Source organism: Ipomoea nil, unplaced genomic scaffold (assembly GCF_001879475.1).
Source record: "Ipomoea nil cultivar Tokyo-kokei standard unplaced genomic scaffold, Asagao_1.1 scaffold0268, whole genome shotgun sequence".
In the NCBI taxonomy this organism is placed as follows: domain Eukaryota; kingdom Viridiplantae; phylum Streptophyta; class Magnoliopsida; order Solanales; family Convolvulaceae; genus Ipomoea; species Ipomoea nil.
The window spans coordinates 6,761,193-6,785,133 of record NW_017616696.1 but is presented as its reverse complement, the minus strand read 5'-3'; the positions used below and the strand labels follow the sequence as shown (position 1 = coordinate 6,785,133).

Genomic DNA, 23,941 nt, shown 5'->3' with positions numbered 1-23,941 from the left:
ATTTACAATTTTTACAATATTTTTACTTAGCGTTTTTGAGAATGATTTTCCCAAAACACCTCTATATTAAAAAAAAAAAAAAAAAGTTAAAATTGTAAAGCCATTTCGACTCCTTGAATAACAAAAGCCAGTTTTGCTGGCTCACTGCTTGCCCATATATCAACGGATGGGCAAACTTATTTTTCAATTAGAGCCTTAAGGCTCCCATGCCACTTTTCTCACTAATGATTTTGAATGTAAATAATTTTTACATTGGAGAAAAATAAAGATAATATAACTAATGAAATTATTTCTCTTAATTAATTTATTGATAATGAATAATTTTTTTTTTGAATAAAGACATTGTAGGGACAATGTAGCGAATATAATTAATTGATGAATTTGAATGTAAAGAATTTTTATATTTGAGAAAAATAAAGACAATATAACTAAGGGATAAAGTACAAATAAGCCACTAAACTATTTGGGAAACAACAATTAAGCCATCGAACTCAAATAATCCTCAAATAAGCCATTGAACCCGGAAAAAAGAGCAAATAAGCCATTGAACCCTGAAAAAAAGAGCAATTAACATTTTTTACAGGTCAACTCCAGGTTTTTGCTGATTGGATTGCCAAATGTTTATTTTATTTACGTTCATTATTATTATTTTTATTAATATTATCCACTTGGATAGGATTATATTTTAAAGTAATTATAATAAAAATAGTTTTGTCATGTCGAGATTTGATTTATTTATTATTATTTTTTCACTGGATCTTTTGTTTAAAAAATAATAATAAATAAATAAATTAGATCTAGACAAGACAAAACTACTTTGATTATAATTACTTTAAAATATATTACTATGTAGGTGGATTATAATAATAAAAAATCGTAAATAAAATAAACATTTGGCAATCCAATCAGCAAAAATCTAGAGTTAACTTGTTAAAAATGTTAATTGCTCTTTTTTTCCGGGTTCAATGACTTATTTGTGGGTTATTTGAGTTCGATGGCTTAATTGCTTTTTCCCAAATAGTTCAGTGGCTTATTTGTACTTTATCCCTATAACTAATGAAATTATTTCTCTTATTTAATTTATTGATAATGGATAATTTTTTTTGAATAAAGACATTGTAGACACATAATTCTAAATTAAAGAAATGCATATTTATTATTTTTTATTGTAGCTACTAAATTATTATTTTTAATTTAATAAGAGTAAAATAGAGTACTAATTATGCCAACTTTGATTGGAATGAGGTTCGAACCAAAGACCTTTCTTATTGAAATCAATGAGTAAGTTAACGGTGAACAAACAGAAATTACCGGAGAAGATAATATTTAACGGATAATCATATAATTAAGGATAAAATTAAAAAATCTTAAAGAAAAATTAAAATCTAATAGTCATTCATTTGATTAAAAAATTTGACCATCATTTTTTTTAACCTATTATAGACCTAACTCTCTTTACCCCTTATTAGTATAGTAGATAGATAGATAATACATACTAGATATATATTCCCAGCCAGCAGGGTGCTTCTTAAGTTTTATCTCCAGTCTGATGACCTTAAAGTTTCAAAATAATTCATTGGTAGATCCAATAATATAATTAATGATGTTTCTTGAAATTTCAGTTAGCAAGATAAGCATTGTTAGTTAACCTATATATATATATATATATATATATATATATATATATATATAAAAGAGCAAAGACAACAAGTGCAGGCCGGCCTCAACATCAAAGGAATCAAACAAAATTGCATGCAGGCATAGTAGAAATTAAATTAAAGGGAATTGTCGATTACAGAAGGCTATATATATATACAGAACATACATACTTTGGTTGGTTGTATATATATACTTAGCTTCAATCTTAGATAGAAAACAACAACTAAGTGTGAGAAGCTAAGAGAAGGAAGCTAAGGAATGATGGCAAAGAATATGGGAATGTCAGTGTTAGTTGTTGTTATGTTGTGTGTTGTCGGTAGCTTTTCATCGGACAGGGAAGCACTGGCGGTGGCAGAGGTTGATGTTATTAGCGACGACAATAAGGCGGTGGTCAAACAATCGAAAATAGACCAATATTTCACTCCCCGCCTGTCCAAGAGTTTCTACAACGAATTGGAGCGCAGAAAGCTGGAAATATGCAGTTGCCCTCCTTGCTGTTATACTTGCCCATGTAAGACTACCTAAGTGAATTAAAGGAACCAAGCTAAGGCCTAAGGCCACCCACAAAATAATATTAATAATATGTCTATGTATGTAGTTATAATATATATAATCAAATAAGGAAAATGTTACTACCAATAGTTCGCATGTGCTTTCGTTTATCAAAATTATTACAAATAAAAGTTGTTGTTGCCATTCTGTATCCTGGCACACTAAAATCTATTTTTCCTCTTCCTATATTATTAGGAGTATTAATATTTATTCTACCTATTTTGATTAAGACTCTTTGTATCTCTTCATCATGTACTTTATATTTTATAACATTATGGATTGATCAAAAATAAGATTATTTCCAGAATTATTCTTTAATTATTATTTTATTAAAATTATTATAGAATTAATTAATTGTTGATTGCTAAGCACCTTATGCTCAGATGGCATGTAGTTAGGGCTGTTAACGAACCGAACATAAACGAACGGAGGTTGTTCGTGTTCGTTTGTTAAGGAATTTGGAGTGTTCGTGTTCGTGTTCGTTTGTTAAGGTTTTTGAAAATCCTGTTCGTGTTCGTTTGTTAAGCGTTCGTTAGTGTTTGTTAATGTTCGCGAACGTGTTCGTTAACGTTCGCGAACGTGTTCGTTAACGTTCGTGAACACGTTCGCAAACGTGTTCGTTAATGTTAACAAACACGTTCACAAACATGTTCATTAACAAGCACGTTCACGAACATATTCATTTACGTTCATGAATACTTAATAAACAAACACCTGCTCACAATTCGTTCGTCAACAATAAATAATATATGTTCACGAACAATAATCAAACAAACAACACAACTACAAAACTAATATAATATAATATAATATATGTTTGTGAACATGTTCGAGAACATTATTAAACGAACACAAATGAGCTTGTTCACGAACATTATTAAGCGAATATAAACGAGCTTGTTCACGAACATTAGTAAACGAACACAAACGAGCTTGTTCACGATCTCTTAGCAAACAAGCTTACAACTGTTCAAGCTCTGTTCGTTTATTAACCGAGCTCTAAATTTTGTTTGTTAAAGTTCGTTTACCTTAACAAACGAACATAAACGAACGCTTACTGAACACGAACACGAATAGTTTGTCGAAAGCTCTGTTCGCTAACACCCCTACATGTAGTGACCAGCTCTCCTATGTGGGGGGTCATGAGATCAAGTCTCGGTAGAGGCGTTGTTAACTCTTTGTGCTTCATTAGACTGAGAAAGTATGTTTGAACAGATACTACAATGTAATAGAGTCAGTAGCATTCAAAAAAAAATTAATTATATTGTTGATTGTATTTTAATTAAATTTTTATGAGCATTCAAAAAAATTAATTTTTTATGAATGATAAATCATATGTGTGTTAAAATACATATATTATTTATGTATATATAATTTGAATTATAGTTTTTAATTTTTTCTATTTATAAATGTTTTAATATTCAGCATAAATTTCGCACATTGCCCACTATATGGATTGGTCATTGGAGACGAATGGCAATGGATCAATGCACTCAGGAATTTCAGAATGCATCTTCGGACTATGTCATTGGATCGTCACATCTTAATCTACAATTTCCTCTAATTAATAATAAGGGTTTCATCTAATTAAATAAGTAGCTTAGTGTACAAATTAAATTTAAGTGAGTTTAATCCAAATAAAAAAGCATATATCTACATCTTTAATAAATATAATCAAGACATAAATCTATATATAGAGAGAACCAGAGAAAGTATTGAATTTACGTGATTCACCATTAACGGTACGTACCCTGTAAAGTTCAAGAATGCAGAGAGAACAATGAATTACAAACACAAGCTTAGGTCTCATCTTAAGTGTCTGAGAGAAAAAAGAAGAGGGCTGACCACGAGGAAACAACGGCTCACATCTTCCGAGACTGTTGGGAAGCGATGCCGTTCTGGCGTGTGATTCGTTACAATAGGTCGGCGGATGTGAATGATGATCTAAGGAGATGGATTTTCAAAAATATCACTCCAATTCAGACAGGTCATCGCAATGGGGATGCTGAAGTTCGTCATCATCTGTTGAATAGGAAAATACTACATGCACTCCCATTTCTTACTCTCAATTTGTATTTCCTCTCACAAATTTTTGATGTAGACACATTTCATGGGACCCACATGATAAAAATAGTCAATCTTTGTTTGCCATGTCATGGAGTATAAATGAGGTAGTAGAATTTGGAAATACATGTAGTAAAACTCTATGCGTCATGTCATTACTTTTGTGTAGGCTCTTCTAGCCAAGGGTATCCCCCTTTTCGATAAAAAAAAATTCAAACTTAGCTATTAAAATAAAATATTAATTTTATAATTTCTTGGTGAGGAAATTCTCAAAATGGTCATCCGATTATGGTCTTTTATCAAATTGGTCCTATAACAGTATAACTTTTAATTAAACTTAAACTGGTCCTTCAACTATTAGATTTTAAGTCAATCGATCCTTCATTAGTTGGGCGTGAATTTGGCGTTAAATTAAAGGGTAAAATAGAAAATTTAACTCATATATTCCATTATATAAAGATTTCGACTCCATTGCTGAATATACTGAAGTTGTTGCGTAAAATCTAGCGTTTCCTGATATGCTCTGGAAGAATTTTGCTACATTTGCTTAGTTTCAATTGGATTAGGGTTCTTCAGGCTTCAACAATCCGTTCGCTAATTTGGGAGAAAAATCAAAGGCGCTGGGTAAATTTTCTGTTTTGCCCTCTAATTTGACGGCCAAGTTCACACCTAACTAACGGGGGTTGATTTGACTTAAAATCTAATAGTTGAATGAAGGATCAGTTTGGGTTCACTTAAAAGGCATATGACCAATTTGAAAAAGGGTTGATATCGTTTATTCAACTCGCATATGCAAAGTGTATATAAACAATGTATAATATGCGTAGAAATTGTATGAAGATCAAGAAAGGATGAAAGACCCCTATCCAAATGGCTTCTTTTATTAAATGTATAGAGAGAGTCCAGTGGAGAAGGAGAAGATCCTTATAAGGAAGGCCTAAGGCCCTTTATATAGGCCTAAACATTGACGGGTTTGACTTTGATTCAAATCGTTTGATCCTAACCCGACTACAAAACAAGAGCATGACACAAATTATGTTGTGGACTCGTGTCCACAATGCATTGTGGACACGAGTTCAAAACGACGTCGTTTTAAGGGAAAACGCGGCCTTCCAGTTAAAAAAAAAATTGATTTTGTCTTGCCATCAACGACGTTATTTGTTTATGGCATTATGAATGTACAGTTATGGAATCATGAATGTACAGTTATGCAATTATAAATGTACAGTTATGGAATTACGAATGTAAGTTATGGAATTATGAACACAAAGCTCTGACATTATGAACTTACAATTATGAACATATAGTGATAAAATTATGAACATAGAGCTCTAAAATTGTGAACATAGAGTTTCGAAAATTATGAATTTACAGTTGTTGAATTATGAATGTACAATTATGGAATTATGAATGTACAGTTATGCAATTATGAATATACACTTATGCAATTATGAACACAGAGCCCTGACATTATGAACTTACAATTATGAACATATAGTGATAAAATTATGAACATATACTCTTATAACAAAGTGGTCTGAAATTATTATGAAAAAAAAAAAAAAAGTGGAAGAGAACGGTGCCACTAATGGCACCGTTACTGTGTCCAGCATGCATGCTGGACACGGGTCCATAGCATAACGATTGAGAGCATGAACGTACAAGAAGGTCAAAACTGGGATATAATTGAATGACCATTTTGAAAATTTCTCTTTCTTGGTATTATTGTCATTGACATAGAGATACCATACATTTATTTAAATATAATAATTTTAAATTAAAAATTAGACAAAACTATATATCTTTTTTTTTTTTTTTAGACCAAGACTATGTAGTCTAATAGTACTCAGGTTGGACTTCTATTTAGAAGGTTATGAGTTCGAGCCTTAGTGGAGGCATTATTGGTTCGAGCCTTAGTAGAGGCATTATTGGTTCTTTGTGTTTTAGTAGCTGCTATGTAATTGAGCCACCAGCATTCAAAAAAAAAATACTGAAATAGAAAGAGTCAATACCACTCTCATTGAGAACTAAAGTATATCTTTTATTAAAAGTATTCATAAAAAAGGAGATCTCAAAACTAATAGGTATACCAAATATAAAGAAAAATGCACAAATATTAGTATCAAGAATACTAAAAAAAAAAAAAAAAAAAAAAAAAAAAAAAAAAAAAAAAAAAGTGGGAAAAAGTGAAAAATCATATCAGACTCTGAGACATTGATCCTTAAACCTTTTCGGGTGGCAGAGTTGCAGACAAATCCAACGTTTTCAACCTCCGACACCCGCCGGCCAAAAGGGGAAAATCGGAAAGATGACAACATCAACCAACTTGGAGCCGTCTACCTTTCAACACACCCCTTTTTACTGGTACGAGAATACTCCTTGCCTTGGGTGAAAAATGTGCGTTTTCTTTTATCTTTTTTTGTTTACGACACTGATTCCAAATCTTCTTTTTTCATATATCTCTAATTTATTCTTCTAACCCTTGATTGTTTAGGTTATTTCTTGTTCTGAATTTGGTGTCATTCACAAAATTGATATTTGATGTTGTTCTGGCCTGGCCTGGCCTTGATTGCTTACTCAAAGCTGAAACTTTTGATGCCCTTTGTGTTTATTTCACTTGTGATTGTAGTGAGGAAAATGTATACCTGCTGTGCAAGAAGCTGTGTGCTGATGGGGTGGCAAATCCAGATGCTTCTGATCTGTTTGCTGTTTTCATCTCCAATGAGAAGAAGCAGGCATGCCCAGTTTCCTTCTTCTTAATTTTCCATTTCTTGATGATTTCTGTAAGGATTATTAGATGATTCATTGTCTAGAGTTATTATTGTTTAAGTGAAATGACTTACTACCTGGAAAAAAGAAAGATTATTTGTGAGTCATTAGGAACTGGTATGGATTATAAATTCCATATTCTCATGATTCCATGGACACTAATAATCTATCAATTTGTTTTGGTAGTATATTGGTCTGTCATTTCCTAATTGTGTGTAGAATTGTATAAAATCGTTTTAGGTGTGTGACTTAGCAAATTGCTCCTGTTCGAGTCTCCTGGACCAAATTGACATGAGTGGTTTCTTAATTGCCATGCTTGACCTTTTTCTTAGGTGAGTTTGCAATTATGGTGAATTAAACAAAATTAGCCCTTTTCACCATTGAGGCAATGCAATGTTCTTTGCAAGTCATGAAAACTTCTAAGCTTCATTTCCATGAATTAGGATACTAAGCTATATAAGTTTCGCTCACTTGAATGCTTAATTCTGAGCACCTGTATAATGTTTTTCATATAAAATAGATTGAGAGACGGACTCCTAATTCCCAAACCCCATTACCCAATTGGTTTTAAGTAGGATATGTCAACCAGATAGCCTAAGAGCTCTGTGGTTAAGCGTGCTTGACTTCCAACAGTCACGAGAGATCCATCAATGTGCTTGTCAATTATTCCTCTTGTGTAAACGAATTAAATGATTAGACCTGTCTGAGGATGCAACTTTGCTCATTGCCATGACATTCTTTCAGGTTCCTCTATGGAATCAAAAGGCCAGCCATAGGGCAGATGGGGTTGTTCTTTGGGATTATCATGTCATATGCATACAGGTGAGAACTTGTCTTTCCATGTCCTCATATCATCTGTTCAGAAGGATTGAAAAGCCAACATATTTCGTTCGTTAATTGAAGCAATGATTTCACCATTGTGCGTTTTTGTCTTTTTCCAGAAAAAGAAAGATGGAAACTCCTCACACCTAGTGTGGGATTTAGATTCAAGTCTTCCATTTCCTTCTCCTCTATCTTCCTATATTGCTGAAACCATTCGTCCTTCTTTTCCGCTATTTTCAGAGTTTAAAAGGTAACAACACTCTACCCTAATAGATTATATATAATGCGCAATTTCTAAGGTTGAACAGTTGATGCTCCTTACATGATATCTTAATAAATATCTGGTTTTCTTCATTTCAGATCTTGCCGAGTTGTGCATGGACCAATTTTCCTCCCGTCATTTGCATCTGATAGAAGTCACATGAAAGATACTGCGGGAAACTGGATGGCTCAACCTCCTCCTTATGAAGCCATTGTAGCTGAAGGTAAATGCAAGAAACAAACCATTATTTATCATTTCATGCTGCAAATACACCAAAAGTCTATGCTTCCACTTTGCTGAAAGTCTAAAACTTCCCCTTGAAATGTTATCATTTTGTTGAAACTAACTCTCTAATGCTCTTTGGAAGAGGACATCCATACAAAGTGGTAACCTTATTTCCACAGTGCCTATAAGATATAAAACTCTTTTAATTTTTTAAAATCCATCTTTTAATTAGTGTGTGGTTCTGCAATTTTTTTTCTTATTTTATTATTTTTATAAATTTATTGGAAGAAAGTTATCTCTTCAACAACCAACTCTATCAATTTGTTGGGCGTCGGCCAGGTTGACCGAGTTCAGCCCCTACTCGATTCGAGACGTGGCATTGTGACTTACCATGGAGGGATGTGGTTAAATGGTTAATGTTCACCTACTTATCACCAAGTGGTTTTAAGTAGGATATGGCAACCAGGATGGGTCCCCCCTGGGAAGTAAGCATAATGTACGGCTGAGATCCATCACAGTTACCTCAAAATTTAAGGAAAACATGCTTATTTATGCTTCTCTGCTTTTATCTTGTCATTGTTTCAAACATGTAGAGCTAGCTTGTTTTTCATGATGCTCTTAATAAAATTTAGTTCGTTTGAGGGAGGACATACTATTGTAGATAGGTTCTTCCCTCCAAGACCTTTTTAATTGAACTGCTATACTTTCCTACCTCAGTTACGATTTTACAAGCTCTAGTATTTAATTGATGACTCCCAGATTTTCTGATCTTTTGCATAGAACTCGTACATGAAGTTATTCTCATGTTATTGTGTCGATATCTCAATTGTCTATATTTGCCTGTACAGATGGAATCTCGAACAATCTAAATGAGTATATTGAAATCTCTTCTGAAGATGCTGCTGAAAACCTAACCGCTGATATGGTGAAGGCAGCTCTCGCGCAAAAGTTTGGCATTGTAGTGGGCGAAAGCCTACTGGAGGAATTTCTTTCTCTGGTTGATGATTGATAACAATGGTGTGTGCTGGCTTTGCAACGATTGGTGAAGTTTTATTTTTCCTGGTAAACTTTTGGACATATTCTTCTTCTGTTCTGTGAAATTTATAGATATAATGTGTTTAATACATCCCATGAAGGCTATGGGGATTTTTTTTTCAATCAATATTTACTTGACAAATGTTAGTAGACTGCATCAAATCCAGGAATCAAAGATAGGGTGTGAAAGAGCCAATTATATGCTCTGATTAATTTCAAGAATTAATAGCAATTAGCTATAAATTCATCAAAATCTTGTTTCATATTCATCATGCTTCATGATCCTCTGACTTTTAAAAAAAATTTAATTTCATTATACAGTGGAATGAATTTGGCAAGTTTGTACTAACACCAACACTGGACTAACCTTGTAATACACTGGTAAATATAATTGTCAGGAAAAACATCCCAAATACAAGTATGAATTACAAAAGACTAACTTCCCACAGGAGCTGATAATCTTTGGGTTTATGCCAATTTTCTTTCTTTATAAACAATGAAAAATACAAGTATGAATTACAAAAGACTAACTTCCCACAGGAGCTGATAATCTTTGGGTTTATGCCAATTTTCTTTCTTTATAAACAATGAATTACAAACATAAGCTTAGGTTCCATCTTCAGTGTCTGAGAGCAAGCAGTCCTCTATTTGCTCCCTGATAAACAAAACCAAGAAAAAATGCGTTACTGAAAGGGTGTCAAAACATGATATGATGTGCTAAGAGCAGAGGACATTTCTTACCTTAGCCTGCTCTGATGGATAAATCTTGCATCTTTTGCTCGGGCAATTATTGGGTCTGGTAGGAGTGAATGAAAATAGTCTATAGCTGAGAGCTCCCCGGGCAAAATTTGAAACTGGCAACTTGAGCAGCATGACCCTGTAAGATCTATACTTGTTTGAACATCCTCAGAACGGGTTAAATTTGTAAGGTCAGAGATCTTGACTGGACTATTGCATATGGGACAAAATGACTCTTGAGGAATCAAGTTATCAGTTTTGATATTGTATTTCTTCTGCCTCCTCTGAGATGCTGTGTGACCATTATATTCGTTATCTTCTGGAATTCTATTGAAATGGAAAGGGGTAAGCTTTCCTGCTGTTCTTACAATTGTGCTCTCTCTGGATGGATTCTCCTCCTGAAATACAATATTTACAGATTTAGAAATCAACTTTAACCTAATGTATTATCTCATCAGTGAGATTGTTCAAAAGCCATACTAAGTCTAAGCTGGCCACTCCTTTATGCAGATTGAATCTCCTTCCAATGGATTAATGCAAATTATGATCTTGCTTTTTAATGACCTTGATTTGGCAAGTATTATCCTAAATCTAATGCAAGGTTCAAGCTAAAATCAAGCAATAAAGCTATATGGAAGTATGAAATACCATTTCAAACAAATAAATGCCCTTTATTTACAAACATTTAAATAATAATTGTCAACTAATTGCATACTACCTGTCTATATACACACAACAGAAAATATCTTGTTCTAGATTAGGGGAACCACATTCTTAATGGTTCCCAAATGATTTTTTGATCACACCACTCATCTTGCTAGTTATCTTAAACAAGGCCAAGAATTTTTTTTTTTTAATTAAAAAATTAAATTTGATTAATCAGTTGCTTTTTACCTGCAATAATTTCACAAATGAGGAGACCAGACCATTGATGCCAGAACGTAGACCATTAAACAATTCTACTGTCTTTAAACTGCCCTGCCAAAGGGATATTAGTTCCATCATGGAGTAGTAATTTAAATGCACAGAATAGTGAAAGATATAAATTCTGTTCGTATACGAGACAAACTTGAATAAAATAGAATTTCCTCATAAAGGGCATTAGTTAAAATGAGATAGCATTATATGAAACAAACCTGTCAAGGCAGCACAGCAAACTCATCTCATGAGCAAAACAATCACGAAGGGGGAGCAATACTGGAATTTCCCATCTTGCATCAACGTATTGGATATCTGCAGCTAAGGAGTAACCTTGGCCCTGGTAGAAGAATATAGCAATGTGACAAAGATGAACAGTTTTTTTTTTTTTTTTTTTTTTTTTTTTTTTGCATACTAGGCAACTTCCTTTGAAATTACAACACCATAGCAAAGACTTGTCTGTAGTTATTAGACATTGCAAAATATCTCGACTACACCAATATTAATCTATGTTGTTTTGACAACTTTTTCATCGTTATGTCATGGATGTATGAAGTTGAGACTAGATATTTTGTCAAAAACTTCAGACTAGAAGAGAATATATGCCCAGCTAATATATAAGCAGTTCTTCGGCAATGAGTTAGAAAACAATAGTTCACAAAATCAAAAAATAATTTCTTTTTTTGTCATATCAGTAAAATGAACAATTAAGGAGGCTAATTGATCACATCAACTCCTTTTTGCAAATCACTACAGTTTAGTTCTTAGGTTTTCAGCACTTCATTACATCAAGCCATCAAGAATAAAAAAAATTCCCCTCTGCTAAAGATTTTCAAATGGTCCAATTTCTACATGGCACTTTTGCATTCTATATTTATAATTCAAAATACACAGGATTAATTTTCCAGAAAAATCATATTTCACTCCATAAACTCTAGGGGGAAGATAGAAAAAATCATCTTTCATGCATTGCCTTGTCATCAGGCTGTCAGTTATCATTTACAAAGATCACTTTTGAAGTTCAGATCCCCTTGTCCATGGTAACTCTGAACTCTGTTTAAATGAATTTCACACACGCATGCATATATTGTGGTTGCTCATTTTGAATAACAATGCACATTAAAACTAGGGAGATAATGTTGCTAGAAGAACAGAGTTCTATTAGATACTGCATCTCAATTTACTAGGTTTCCGCTTCCATTAGCAGAATTAAAGGGTAAGGACTGGGAAACAAACCTTGACAGTTGCTTCAAGTACATGACAAGCAATCCTTGATGTACACGTGCCTAAGACAATTTTGGTGTATCCATTTTCAAGAGCAGTCTGCACATAAAAATCAGCATTATTTAGATGAGATCTCTATGCAATCCAATGTTCAAAATATGTAAACTATTTTTATGGCCAAACCTTTTGCAAGGCTAACATACGAAAATGCTCCAGAAGATCTTCTCTTCCTGTTGTATCACTAACAGCGTCAATTAACTTTTTCAGCTGCTCTCTTCCATTAGCAGGTTCTAATGAGTAGACAGACTCAGTAGGGACAACATGGAATTGTTTCAGTGGTGGAGCCAAATTTGAAACAATCAGTTTCATCTCTTCAATTGCTTTATCAAATTCATGACAAGGAACTGGGGAAATTGATCGTTCATCAACAAATGCAACCCCAACACCAAAAACAGGTAATGCTCGGTCCCTGCTGGCTTCAAAATTCTTCTGAGCTTTGTCTTGCATCTCACTAACAAAATGAAGAGCCACCCTGGAAAGAAAATCGCATTATATCCTGTGATAAAGATCTGTAATTCTAGTACACTCTGTACAGTTCATAAATTGATTGCACACTTGTGATTGAGATTATCCACATGCAATTGAAAGACTTTTGATAGCCAATCGATAGCTATACGGAAAGTCACAGTCTCTTCCAATATTCATATATCAAAGGTACACCGGGAGCTTATTGCTTATTGCAAATGATAACTTTTTAAAGGTCACAACCTTGAGCTTCTTGAGAAATAGGTCTTTTTCCTCTTATCTACCCCTAAAAGCATTTTTTATAGACAACCCCAAAAATAAGTTGGATCAGAGAACCACTAAATCATCTTCAGCCACACACACACACACACAAAGGTATTTCTTCTTGAATCTAACTTAAAAAGGTATTATTGTTTCAGTACAAGAGTATCACATAACTTCACAAAACATTTAATCATTATATCTTCCTTACCAAGAGACTACACTAGTTTCTTCTTGGGCACTATGGCTTATTTTATTGTTTTGAATGAGAAAGAGCAGAAGCCATTTACTCTGTACATCCCACCACCATTTATTGTCACACAGAGAAACAAAATAATCAAAGATAATGTTTTTACAAAAACGTAGACAAAGCTAAGGCCCTAACCCGCCCAAAGGTAATATTTTTATCATTGTCAGTAATATATAAAAGCTAGAAACCAGACTTAAACTGAAAAATAAGATTCATAAAACTTTATATCTTACAGTCTTACCTATCATATTACATTTACCGCCAAAGGGGACTTAAAACCCTTCTTAAACCCAACAATATAGGATTGAAAACATATGATCAAGCATAAACGCACATATATTACACGCATACAAAGAGCTATACAAATGTATAGCTGGATAGAGAGAGAGAGAGAGAGAGAGAGAGAGAGACCTGGAGGAGGGGCCGCCGGAAAAGGCTACAAGGACGTTATCCGAAGGCGAGATCATAGCATTGGAGCTAACTGAAAACCTGAACTTCCCATACAGATTACTTCTGAAACAATCAGCACAGAACCTTTCGCCATCTCCTCTTACACCGCCGCCGCCGCCGCTGGCAGTGATGGTTTCATTAAGTTTACATTTTACGCAGATGCGGTTGCCAGAGGACTCGGAGCTGTTCGCACCCGGTGTATCTCCGTTATTCCCGGTCACCGGCCGCTTCTGCTGCTCCTTTTCCCCGACTTCGCCGGAGGCGTCTCTGTAGCAACCGGAGTCGCAGGTTGCTGCGTTGCACGCCATTTTGTTTCACTGAGATCGCGAGTCGCGAGTGCAGGGTAGTTATTCTGATTTGGACCTCAAGTTTCAGGACGTTTATGTTTTTCTGATTCAATTAGCCCAATATTTTTCAGGCCCATAGATTTTTTTTTTAAAAAAAAGCCGTCAAAATTTAAAAACATATATTATACCATAGACCATCAATCGTTATGCCTTGGACCCGTGTCCAGCATGCTTGCTGGACACGGGTAACAGTGCCGTTAGGCACTGTTATCTCTTCTTTTTTTTTTTTTTTTAAAATTTCAGATCACTTTGTTATAGAAGTATATGTTCATAATTTTATTACTATATGTTAATAACTATACATTCATAACTCTATAACTGTACATTCATAACTCTATAACTGTACATTCATAACGTCATAACTGTACATTCATAACTCCATAATTGTATATTCATAATTTTCGAAGCTCTATGTTCACAATTTTAGAGCTCTATGTTCATAATTTTATCACTATATGTTCATAATATTAAGTTCATAATGTTAGAGCTCTTTGTTCATAATTCGATCAATAACTGTACATTCATAATTCCATAACTGTAGATTCATAATCTCATAACTGTAGATTCATAACTCCATAACTGTAGATTCATAACTCTATAATTGTACATTCATAATCTTTGAAGCTATATATTCACAATTTTAAAGCTACATGGTCATAATTTTATCATTATATATGTTCATAATTGTAAGTTCATAATGTTAGAGCTCTGTGTTCATAATTTCATAATTGCATAACTGTACATTCATAACGGCATAACTGTACATTCATAACGGCATAACTGTACATTCATAATCAAAAAAAAAAAAAAAATAAATAACGCCGTTAACGGCAAAACGCGCGCGAATTTTTTTTTTTTAACTAAATGACGCGTTTTTTTTTTAAAACGATGTCGTTTTGGGCCCGTGTCCACAATTCATTGTGGACACGGGTCCAGGGCATAATTTGCCATAGACCATGGCAATTTATATCCTACACCACGGCGCGCGTTGCACTATGCGCCCAGATGCAAAACGACGTCGTTTTAATTATTTTTTATTTGAAATTTTCCGCCCCAGTGAATGGCAGTAGTTTTTTCTTAAAAAAAAAAAACCCGCTGTTCAAGAATGTACATAATGTTATACTAGAATACACATAATGTTATACATGAATGTACATAATTATATAACAAAATATACATACTCTTTTTAAAAGATAATACACATAATCTAACATAATACATAATAAACATAAACTTTTAACATAATACACATCAACTCTTAACATAATACACACAAATTTTCTGATTCGGATGTACATAATTGTATAAAAAGAATGTACATAATTGTATAAAAAATACACATAAATGTATGAACCAATACACATAACGTTGTGAACAAATACACATAATCTCAGCAACTTCCTACCGCGCCTCCCAACACTACCCAAAACGACGTCGTTTTGGAAGGCGCGCGGCGCACAGTGCTATGTGCGCCGTGGTGTAGGATATAACGATTCATAGACCATAGTCCATGACAAATTTTGCGCAAATTATGTTGTGCATCCGTATGCACCATGCATGGTGCATACGGATGCAAAAACAACGTCGTTTTGGTTAAAAAAACACGCGTCCCACTTAAAAAAAAAATCAGGTTCGATTCTCGGCAATAACATTTTTATATATCCATAAATTCATAATTATATATCCATAAATTCATAACTATATGTCTATAAATTCATAACTATATATTCACAGTGAATAAATGAACTAAATTTCCACAATGAATGAACTAAATATCCACAATGATTGAACTAAATATCCACAATGATTGAACTAAATATCCATAAATTCATAATTATATATCCAGAAATTCATAACTATATATCCATAATTCATAATTATATATCTACAGTGAATGAATAAAGTAAATATCTACAATGAATGAACTAAATATCCACAATGAATGAACTAAATATCCATAAATTCATAACTATATATCCAGAAATTCATAACTATATATCCACAATAATGCTATTGCCAAGAATCGAACCTGATTTTTTTTAACTGAGACACGCGTTTTTAGTCAAAACGACGTCGTTTTGCATCGTATGCACCATGCATGGTGCATTCAGTTGCACAATATAACTATTGCAAATTTTGGCTATTGGCTATGTATCAAAGCACATTCACATAAATGGCAAATTATGCCCTGGAAACGTGTTCACCATGACTTGTGAACACGGATCCAAACGGTGCTGTTTTTACAGAAAAAAAAATACTCCCTCTGTCCCATTTTGTTTGTCTGGTTCGATTAACGAGGCTTGACTGAAACTATTTTTACTTCAATTTTTCATAATATTAAGTTTATTTTTAGTATATAAAATTTATATATTTAGAAACTACATTAAAAGTACTATTAAACATAAAAAATCAAATTTAAAAATAATTAAAAATTGCTAAAGAAAATATGCAATGAAAAAAGAGTTGGATTGACCAATGAATAGTAAACAGGACAGGCAAAATGGGACAGAGGGAGTAATTCGCTAATGTGGTGTTAACGGCGCGCGTTTGGCCAGATTATGAATTTTCTGTTATGAGATTATGAATGTACTGTAAATTCATAATTTCATAATAGAAAATTCATAATCGCATGAAAGAAAAACATTTATTAAATAATGAATTTTCTGTTATGAGATTATGAATTTACATTATGAATTTACTGTAAATTCATAATCTCATAACAGAAAATTCATAATCTCATAACAGAAAATTCATAATCTCATAACAGAAAATTCATACTCTTATAATAGAAAATTCATAATTTCATAACTGCAAATTCATAAATCCATGCAATTATGAATGTGCAGGCATGGATTTATGAATGTGCAGTTATGAAATTATGAATTTTCTTTTTATGAGATTATGTTGAAGAAGCTTGCGCGAAGAGGAAGTGAAACCGCAAAATGTGAAAATGAAGAAGAAAAGTCGCGCGGTTAATTAAGGAAAAAAAGAAAGAAAGAAAGAAAGATAACAATGCACTGTTACCGTTGGGATCGTGTTCACCATGAATGGTGAACACGGTTCCATGGCATAACTATCCCACATAAATGTGCGTTCTATGTATATTGTATGCATACAAATAATAAATATCGATTTACTGAATATTCAATTTCTAAAGTAAAGAGGGTGGGTGAGTATAGCTATATTCTACAAATAATAAACTTCATATATATACAATATAAATGTGCATAAAATATACATACATACTTAAATAAATCAACCTTCAATTAATTTGTACTTGCTTAAATAATGAACCTCACGCACACAAATAATAAACTTTAAAATTATTTTCATACTATTTTATAAATATTCAAATAATAAATATTGCGTATACAAATAATGTACTATATGCATAAAAATAATCTAGCATATCCATAGAAAAATAATGTACTTTATGCATAAAAATAATGTATCATATACATAGTTTACACAACTTTGTGATCGTAAGTATACTACCATAAAATAACTTTCAGTACATTAAAATAAAATTTCAGTATATTACTAATGAATATTTATCCGTGATCCATGTTAGAATGTGGACCATAGTCCATGATATAATTTGTCATTAAAAAATAAAATAGAAAATTTATCTTTTGGTTATTCAGTTATACTTGTGGTACAAACTTAGTCTCTAATTTATATACGGGAGTATTTTTACTCTATAAATTATATCCGAAATGGCAATTTTAATACTTCAAAATTATTTCTATCACCAATTTGTCACTTTATGACTAGTCTAAGTACTAAAATGGCCTCTTTATGACTTTATACATACATGGGGTTAAAAATATTTATACGTATAACTACAATTGTAACCCAGATATAACCGTATGACCAAAAATACAAATTTTTTTCAAAATAAAATATTAAATGTGTGTCTTTTCCGCGCCCCGGTGTCACTCTCTCTCGCCGAGAATTGAACCATAGCTCCACCGTCCGCCACTGCGCTCCGCGGCCGTTCCTTCTCATCAGTCAGAAAACAGATTGGTAATTTCCGCTAAACAGGTTCATTTCTTAGGTGAAAAAATATTCTTTGCCGTTTCTGTCTGCTTTAACGAATGTTCTTTTGAAGTAATTTTCTGTTGTAATTGGCACATTGATGTCATGTGTTTGATGTCTGTGTATTGGTTCATGTCTTCGTAATTATATACATTGCACTGAAATGAGTTTACCGTTATTGCAATAAGTATTTTCTCTTATGGAAAATAAGCATAACGAATCTTGTAGCGTTAAAACTTGTTCCAAATGTGGAATGCAGTGTGCTTCAAAAGGAGTATTTTCGTTCTGCTTATTGAACTGGGATTGATTGTCTGCTTTCTCCCGATTTTGATTCTCTTATTTTCATTCTCCATTTTGATTCTCTTATTTGCTTGTGTTTAAGGGTTAGGGGCTTCTCACCTGGCAACCAAGGTTCAAAAGAATGGCTGTTGCCAATGGCTCTGGTGATTATTCTTCAAAAATGGAGCTGGATGCATTTAGACACCTTTTTCCTATGCAATTTCATGATAGCCATCATGCCAAATCAATACGACCCGATGCCCGTGAAATCAGAGAAGCTAGATACACAACAGTTGTACTTGGTTGGTTAATTTCTATTTTGATTGGGGATCAAATGTGAACCATTGGCTTTTCTTTTAGATTTATATCCAAACTCCAACTCTCCTTTTTCTGTAGGCAGTGTTGCATCGGCAGATGGATCAGCACTTGTGAAGATTGGATCCACTGTAAGTGCAAATCTCACTTCTTTTTTGGGTTAAATTCTTCATAATTTTCTTTCAGCAATAGTGTCTCTTCATAGTTCATACTCATTTTTCCTTTTTGTTCTGTTATTATACACAAGACAATGTTGGCTGCAATTAAAATGGAAATCATGACACCTACAGCTGAATCACCAGATGAGGGATCCATAGGTTGGCCATATTTGGGTTCTTATTGTCATTAAATACTGATGGTATACATCTTCTAAGTGTTTTGACATTTTAATTGCAGCTGTTGAATTCCATATGCCTCCAATTTGTTCTCCCGTGGTCCGACCAGGCAGGCCAGCAGATGCTGCTCCTGTAATTTCAAAACAACTGTTAGAAACCATCACTAGGCATGTGATTTACAACATTAATCCATCAATTTGCTCATAACTTTTACTTGCCTTTTAGTCTTCATATGGTTATGTGTTAGGGTTAAATATTTTATTGTGTATTGAAGTTGAAATGTTGCATAGATACCTTATGCACACTCATAGATAGCCAAATCTTTCGTGATGGAAAATTTCTTGGTAAATGAAACTTATTTTATCAGTTGATATAACACTTTAAAAAACTTATAATTTTTGGTTTGTATTAACCTTCTTCTTCATGTTTTCGTTTCTAATCAACGTATCCTTCTCCTTGTTTCCTCCCCTATAATTTTGTTTTTTTGTTTTTTTTTTTTTTGGGGTGGGGGGGGGGGGGGGGGGGGGGGGGGATTTAATTATTTGGGGGACAAAGCAGGAAAAAAATTGCTGAGCTATCTGGCTTACACACACACACACAAGGTCCTTGAATCTTTAATGCAATAAAAGGAATGATTTAAGAGAGGATGTATATGAGCTTCACCTAATTTTACCTATGACCTGAAAAGGAGCCTGTTCTATGAGGGAAGATGGCCTGCAGTATATAAATACCCAAATGGTGCACACATTAGTGTGAAAAACAGAATATATAGTGAGTTGTAAGTTATTGGTCATTGCTTTAGCATGACTTATGGCTAGTTATATGTTATGTGAAAATGCATGCCTAAATTTATCTATACAAAATTTTCATTTGTACATTTAATTGCTCATCCTCTATTGTTTCTTGTTGGAATTCTACTTTTCCATTTGAGAGAATATAGTGTCCTTTCCACTCTTATCAAATTTGACTTACCTATTGAAATTTTTGTAGTTCTGGCATGATTGATTTGAAAGACTTATGTTTGTTTAGCGGGAAAGCTGCTTGGATGGCCTATCTGGTAAGGGATTCAGAGATTATTATTATTATTATTATTATTATTATTATTTTTATTTTTATTTTTTTTATTATTATTATTTTTTTTTAATATCTCCGATTCTGCTTGTCTCAAAGTCTGAAGAATAAGCATATAACTATTTTGCTTCATATATCATTCATGATCCTGACATGAATCCCAAAAACTTTTAGACGAGCTTTTAGAGTTCTTCCAAGTTGAAATACAGACAAAGGTGTGCATGCATATCACTTCTATAACAACAGAATATGCCCTTATCTTTGGAGATGGTTAGAATCACTGTTACCACAAGATTGAGACAATAAACCATATAGATGTTGCAGAGAAAAGGAGGCTGGAGAAGGAAGGGCAGGAGAAAAAATTCATACGTGATAGTGTGTAAAGCACTATGCTAAGTTTAACTTTGAGAGGATATTGTCATTGGAGAAAAGTTTTATAACCTATAGCTGAGCAAATTTAATCCTTGAATAATGAGTAAGTTCCATTTGGCTGAAACTATAAAGCAATTAAAGTAAAGCTTAGTTCACTAGTGCTATTTTGTGCCATCAAATGCATTATTGAATATATATAATTGCTGATGATGGCATTGCCTTTAACATGCGTTGGGGAAATCATATTGCTTGATCTTTGTCCACTTGTACAGGACATATACTGTTTGGATGCTGATGGTGCCCTGTTTGATGCTGCATTACTTTCAGCAGTTGCTGCATTTTCACATTGTAAGTTTGCTACTCCTTTGCCCTTTTTTTTTTTTTTTTTTTTTTTTTGGTTTTTCAGCGGGTATGGTGCAATCCTGTTGTTTGTCTCTATATAAATCTTTATTTGTTCATATGCCATCAACATCCTTGTTGCTTGTTCAATTGGAAAAGTAATTGAAGGTAGTATAAGCTATAATTATATGGACATTGCTGTTCATCCAATTACAGTCAAGGAAAAGATACATTCCCTTTCCCTGGTGTCTGCCCAAGTATGCCCTCGAAGTTCTTGTGTGGTTCCAGTAGAAATTCATCATCAGTTCAATCACTTAAAAGCTAAGAATAACCAACTTTGATGAGCAACATTATAGAGAACTTTCATTTCTTGCAGTAAGAATCCCTATCGTTTCTTTGAATGATGATGGAAGAGTAGTTCTTGTCCCCAAAAACAAAGACAAGAATGCTAGCGAGGAATTGAAAGGACCTGCTAATAAAGAAGAGAAGCGAAAGCTCAAATTGAAGAATGTGCCATTTTCCTTGACATGTGTACTTCACAAGAGCTATATCATAGCAGACCCTACAGCAGAGGAGGAATCTCTAATGGAAACAGTTGTTACTGTGGTGTTGGACTCATCTTATCAGCTCTTGTCTCTTTACAAGCCAGGGGGACCTGCTGTTGCCAACACATCAGCTATTCAGGTTAGTTTGCAGTCTTTAGCTTAATTCTACCTGGAGGCAATTTCATAATTTCCCAGTGTGCACTGTTCATAGCAATGGTTCATAGCAAGTATATGATGATAAATTGATAGCTTCTGCAGAAGTATATAGTTATCTATTTTTCCTCTATTAACCCCCCCAACACACACACACACAAAGAAAAATTGATCTTTTTAATGCCGAAATGACAATTTATGATTGCTAATGTTTGTAAAGGATACAAATTTCAGTTGCTATTCTGATCACTGCTCACATTCAGGGTTGTGTGACATTGGCATGGCAGAGAATCAATGAACTCAAAAAGATATTACATGAAGCTATTTCTGATATGGAGGTGGACTGAGTGCACTATTATCCATACAAACATTTCAGCTGGCAGCTGGCTTTCTTTGGTCTCTTCCCTTATTTATTTCATTCTCAATTCCGGGAAAGTAGCCGGAAAATTTTTGCTGTATATCAATGGGTATTATTTGCATATTGGCAAATCTGTTATGTTTACTTTGTATAAAAGTACACTTATGAAATGTTTAATCTTTACATTGTTTTTTATTTACACATGAAGTTGTCTGGTTGTTGTATACAGTATACTGTATTCCTAGTTCTTCTAATGCACATAATACTAAAGTCCTCTCTGCACAAAATGATTTACTGTTTTTGGAGGCTGAAGTCTTTTCACTCTGTGGACTGCACTTAGGGGTGGCCGGACAGGTTCAAGGTCTAACCAATCCTGAATTAGTTTGAAAAAAGTATACTTCACTATCTGACTGAAATTGACTTGTTAAAGATCAGTTCAAGTCTTTAAAAAAATTCTCGAGAATCGATCTAGGTCTAGACTCAAGCACGGCCCAAGCCCCTAACCGGTCTAAACCCGAGCTAGGTAATTGTAGCTATGGCAGCAAAACATGGCAACTTTCAATATAATATTATATATATATATATATATATATATATATATATATATATATATATATATATATATATACATACTTCGTAAGGCTAACCCCATCCCAACCAGCACCCCCTTTCTAAATGATGTGAATTTTTAAAAGTTATTTTATTTTAATTTTTTTTTGTCATGTTGGATAGAAAGCTTGTAACGGCAGCCTTTGTGTACCTTTTTATTTTATTTTATTTTATTTATTTTATAATTTCTTATTAGTTATTTATTATATTATTATATTTATAATATAATAATATAATATGAAAGTGAGACCACTTTAGAAAGTGAGAGAATATTGTAAAGATGTAGTGTGAATAGTAAATGATTTGTAAATTGAGTGATGCGGAAGTGGGACCCATTATAGAAAGTTGAAGAGATTTGTAGGGATAAGGTTAGCCTAATAATTTTGACCAGCTGCCATAATGTGGCAATGTGGCAACTGGCCTTAAGGCCTTAGCCCTTAGGCCTGCAAATTTGCAACGTGCAACGACCAAATTAATTTGGCTGCTGCACGTTGCAAGACTTGCAACTAGCCTCTGCCGGAGGCTAGGCTAGGCCTGACCTCTAGCAGAGGCTACTTCTGGCTGTTGCACTGGCCACTGGCCGAATTTATTTATTTATTTATTTTTAAAATTCATATCTACTCTATAATTACCCTTTACCCAATTCATTTTTATCAACAAAAATTCTCAATCAAACACTCTCTTACTCTTACTCAAAACAATTCTCTATACATTTTCTTACTCTTTACAAATTTTATTACTCTTTATATATTTTTATTAATTCCTTACAATCCTATATTTTTAATTCTTATACTCCTATTCTCATATGGCTTATAGTGACAATCCCGACAAGAAGCCAATTGATTTTTCTAATGTAGGAGAAGATTCACAAGAAATTGATCAACGTCAATTTTTTTTTCTACTCAAAAATCAATAGGTGATGTCAATTTTCCTCCTATTCCTCTAACGGATGGGGGGAGGAAACCAACACCATGGGTTTGGCAACACTTTGAAAAAATACCCATTGAAAGATTCTGCAATCTGTATTTAGTAAATTGTAAAATATGTACAAATATGAAGAGTTAAAAACCATTTTCTTGGCAATCCGGAACTAGTGGCACCGAAACTCTTAGTCGGCACTTGAATTCTTGTCACAATATGAGGAATAACGAAGGATAACTCGAGAGAGGACAAATGCAAATTTCCGAGTATGCTACCCCTAGCGGAGATATTTTTACTTATTCACAAGAATCAATGATTGAAGAATTTGGTAAATTTATAATTGGCCTGGTGATGAATTACCTTTTAGTCAATCCGAAAGGACTCGTTTTGAAAGATTCGTTAAAAAATCTTTACAACCACAATATGAAAAAGTACTCAGAAATACTTTAAAACGTGATATCTGATCTATAAAAATTTTCATATGTCAAAAGTTATGTTAGTTAAT

The 23,941-nt window shown here is 33.4% G+C and overlaps 3 protein-coding genes across 5 annotated transcripts; 2 read left to right on the top strand and 1 right to left on the bottom strand.

Moving 5' to 3' along the window:
• Positions 1–6,488: 6,488 nt before the first annotated feature.
• On the top strand, positions 6,489–9,641 carry LOC109151134 (protein N-terminal glutamine amidohydrolase). Its single transcript, XM_019299054.1, has 6 exons — positions 6,489–6,639; positions 6,905–7,010; positions 7,789–7,866; positions 7,986–8,116; positions 8,227–8,351; positions 9,202–9,641. Exons 1-6 carry the CDS (start codon positions 6,584–6,586, stop codon positions 9,360–9,362), a joined length of 657 nt encoding a protein of 218 aa, XP_019154599.1. The 5' UTR covers positions 6,489–6,583; the 3' UTR covers positions 9,363–9,641.
• Positions 9,642–9,965: 324 nt separating this feature from the next.
• Positions 9,966–14,117, bottom strand: LOC109151128 (cytoplasmic tRNA 2-thiolation protein 2). Its single transcript, XM_019299049.1, has 7 exons — positions 13,716–14,117; positions 12,452–12,800; positions 12,281–12,367; positions 11,263–11,384; positions 11,021–11,099; positions 10,130–10,524; positions 9,966–10,043 (listed from the first exon to the last, which is right to left on the bottom strand). Exons 1-7 carry the CDS (start codon positions 14,060–14,062, stop codon positions 9,995–9,997), a joined length of 1,428 nt encoding a protein of 475 aa, XP_019154594.1. The 5' UTR covers positions 14,063–14,117; the 3' UTR covers positions 9,966–9,994.
• A 3,919-nt stretch (positions 14,118–18,036) lies between these two features.
• On the top strand, positions 18,037–22,095 carry LOC109153533 (exosome complex component RRP43-like). Of its 3 annotated transcripts, none has more exons than XM_019301402.1 (9): positions 18,037–18,145; positions 18,522–18,720; positions 18,815–18,864; positions 18,981–19,050; positions 19,130–19,235; positions 20,059–20,125; positions 20,784–20,859; positions 21,227–21,534; positions 21,812–22,095. In XM_019301402.1, exons 2-9 carry the CDS (start codon positions 18,561–18,563, stop codon positions 21,893–21,895), a joined length of 921 nt encoding a protein of 306 aa, XP_019156947.1. In that variant the 5' UTR covers positions 18,037–18,145; positions 18,522–18,560; the 3' UTR covers positions 21,896–22,095. The 3 variants fall into 3 exon arrangements, with proteins under 3 accessions (XP_019156947.1, XP_019156955.1, XP_019156943.1); XM_019301410.1 differs by having other exon boundaries at positions 18,037–18,158; XM_019301398.1 differs by having other exon boundaries at positions 18,042–18,127.
• The last annotated feature ends 1,846 nt before the right edge of the window (positions 22,096–23,941 follow it).

Bases quoted from the DNA above. Each gene is read 5' to 3' on its own strand.
- LOC109151134 (XM_019299054.1), top strand. From the start codon at position 6,584: ATGACAACATCAACCAACTTGGAGCCGTCTACCTTTCAACACACCCCT. The intron at 8,117-8,226 runs GTAACAACACTC...TCTTCATTTCAG, and splicing joins CTATTTTCAGAGTTTAAAAG to ATCTTGCCGAGTTGTGCATG. The intron at 8,352-9,201 runs GTAAATGCAAGA...TTGCCTGTACAG, and splicing joins TGAAGCCATTGTAGCTGAAG to ATGGAATCTCGAACAATCTA.
- LOC109151128 (XM_019299049.1), bottom strand. From the start codon at position 14,062: ATGGCGTGCAACGCAGCAACCTGCGACTCCGGTTGCTACAGAGACGCC. The intron at 12,368-12,451 runs GTTTGGCCATAA...TTTTATGTGCAG, and splicing joins GTATGTTAGCCTTGCAAAAG to ACTGCTCTTGAAAATGGATA. The intron at 11,100-11,262 runs GTTTGTTTCATA...TTGGCAGGGCAG, and splicing joins TTGCTGTGCTGCCTTGACAG to TTTAAAGACAGTAGAATTGT.
- LOC109153533 (XM_019301402.1), top strand. From the start codon at position 18,561: ATGGCTGTTGCCAATGGCTCTGGTGATTATTCTTCAAAAATGGAGCTG. The intron at 18,865-18,980 runs GTAAGTGCAAAT...ATTATACACAAG, and splicing joins TTGTGAAGATTGGATCCACT to ACAATGTTGGCTGCAATTAA. The intron at 19,051-19,129 runs GTTGGCCATATT...TTTTAATTGCAG, and splicing joins ACCAGATGAGGGATCCATAG to CTGTTGAATTCCATATGCCT.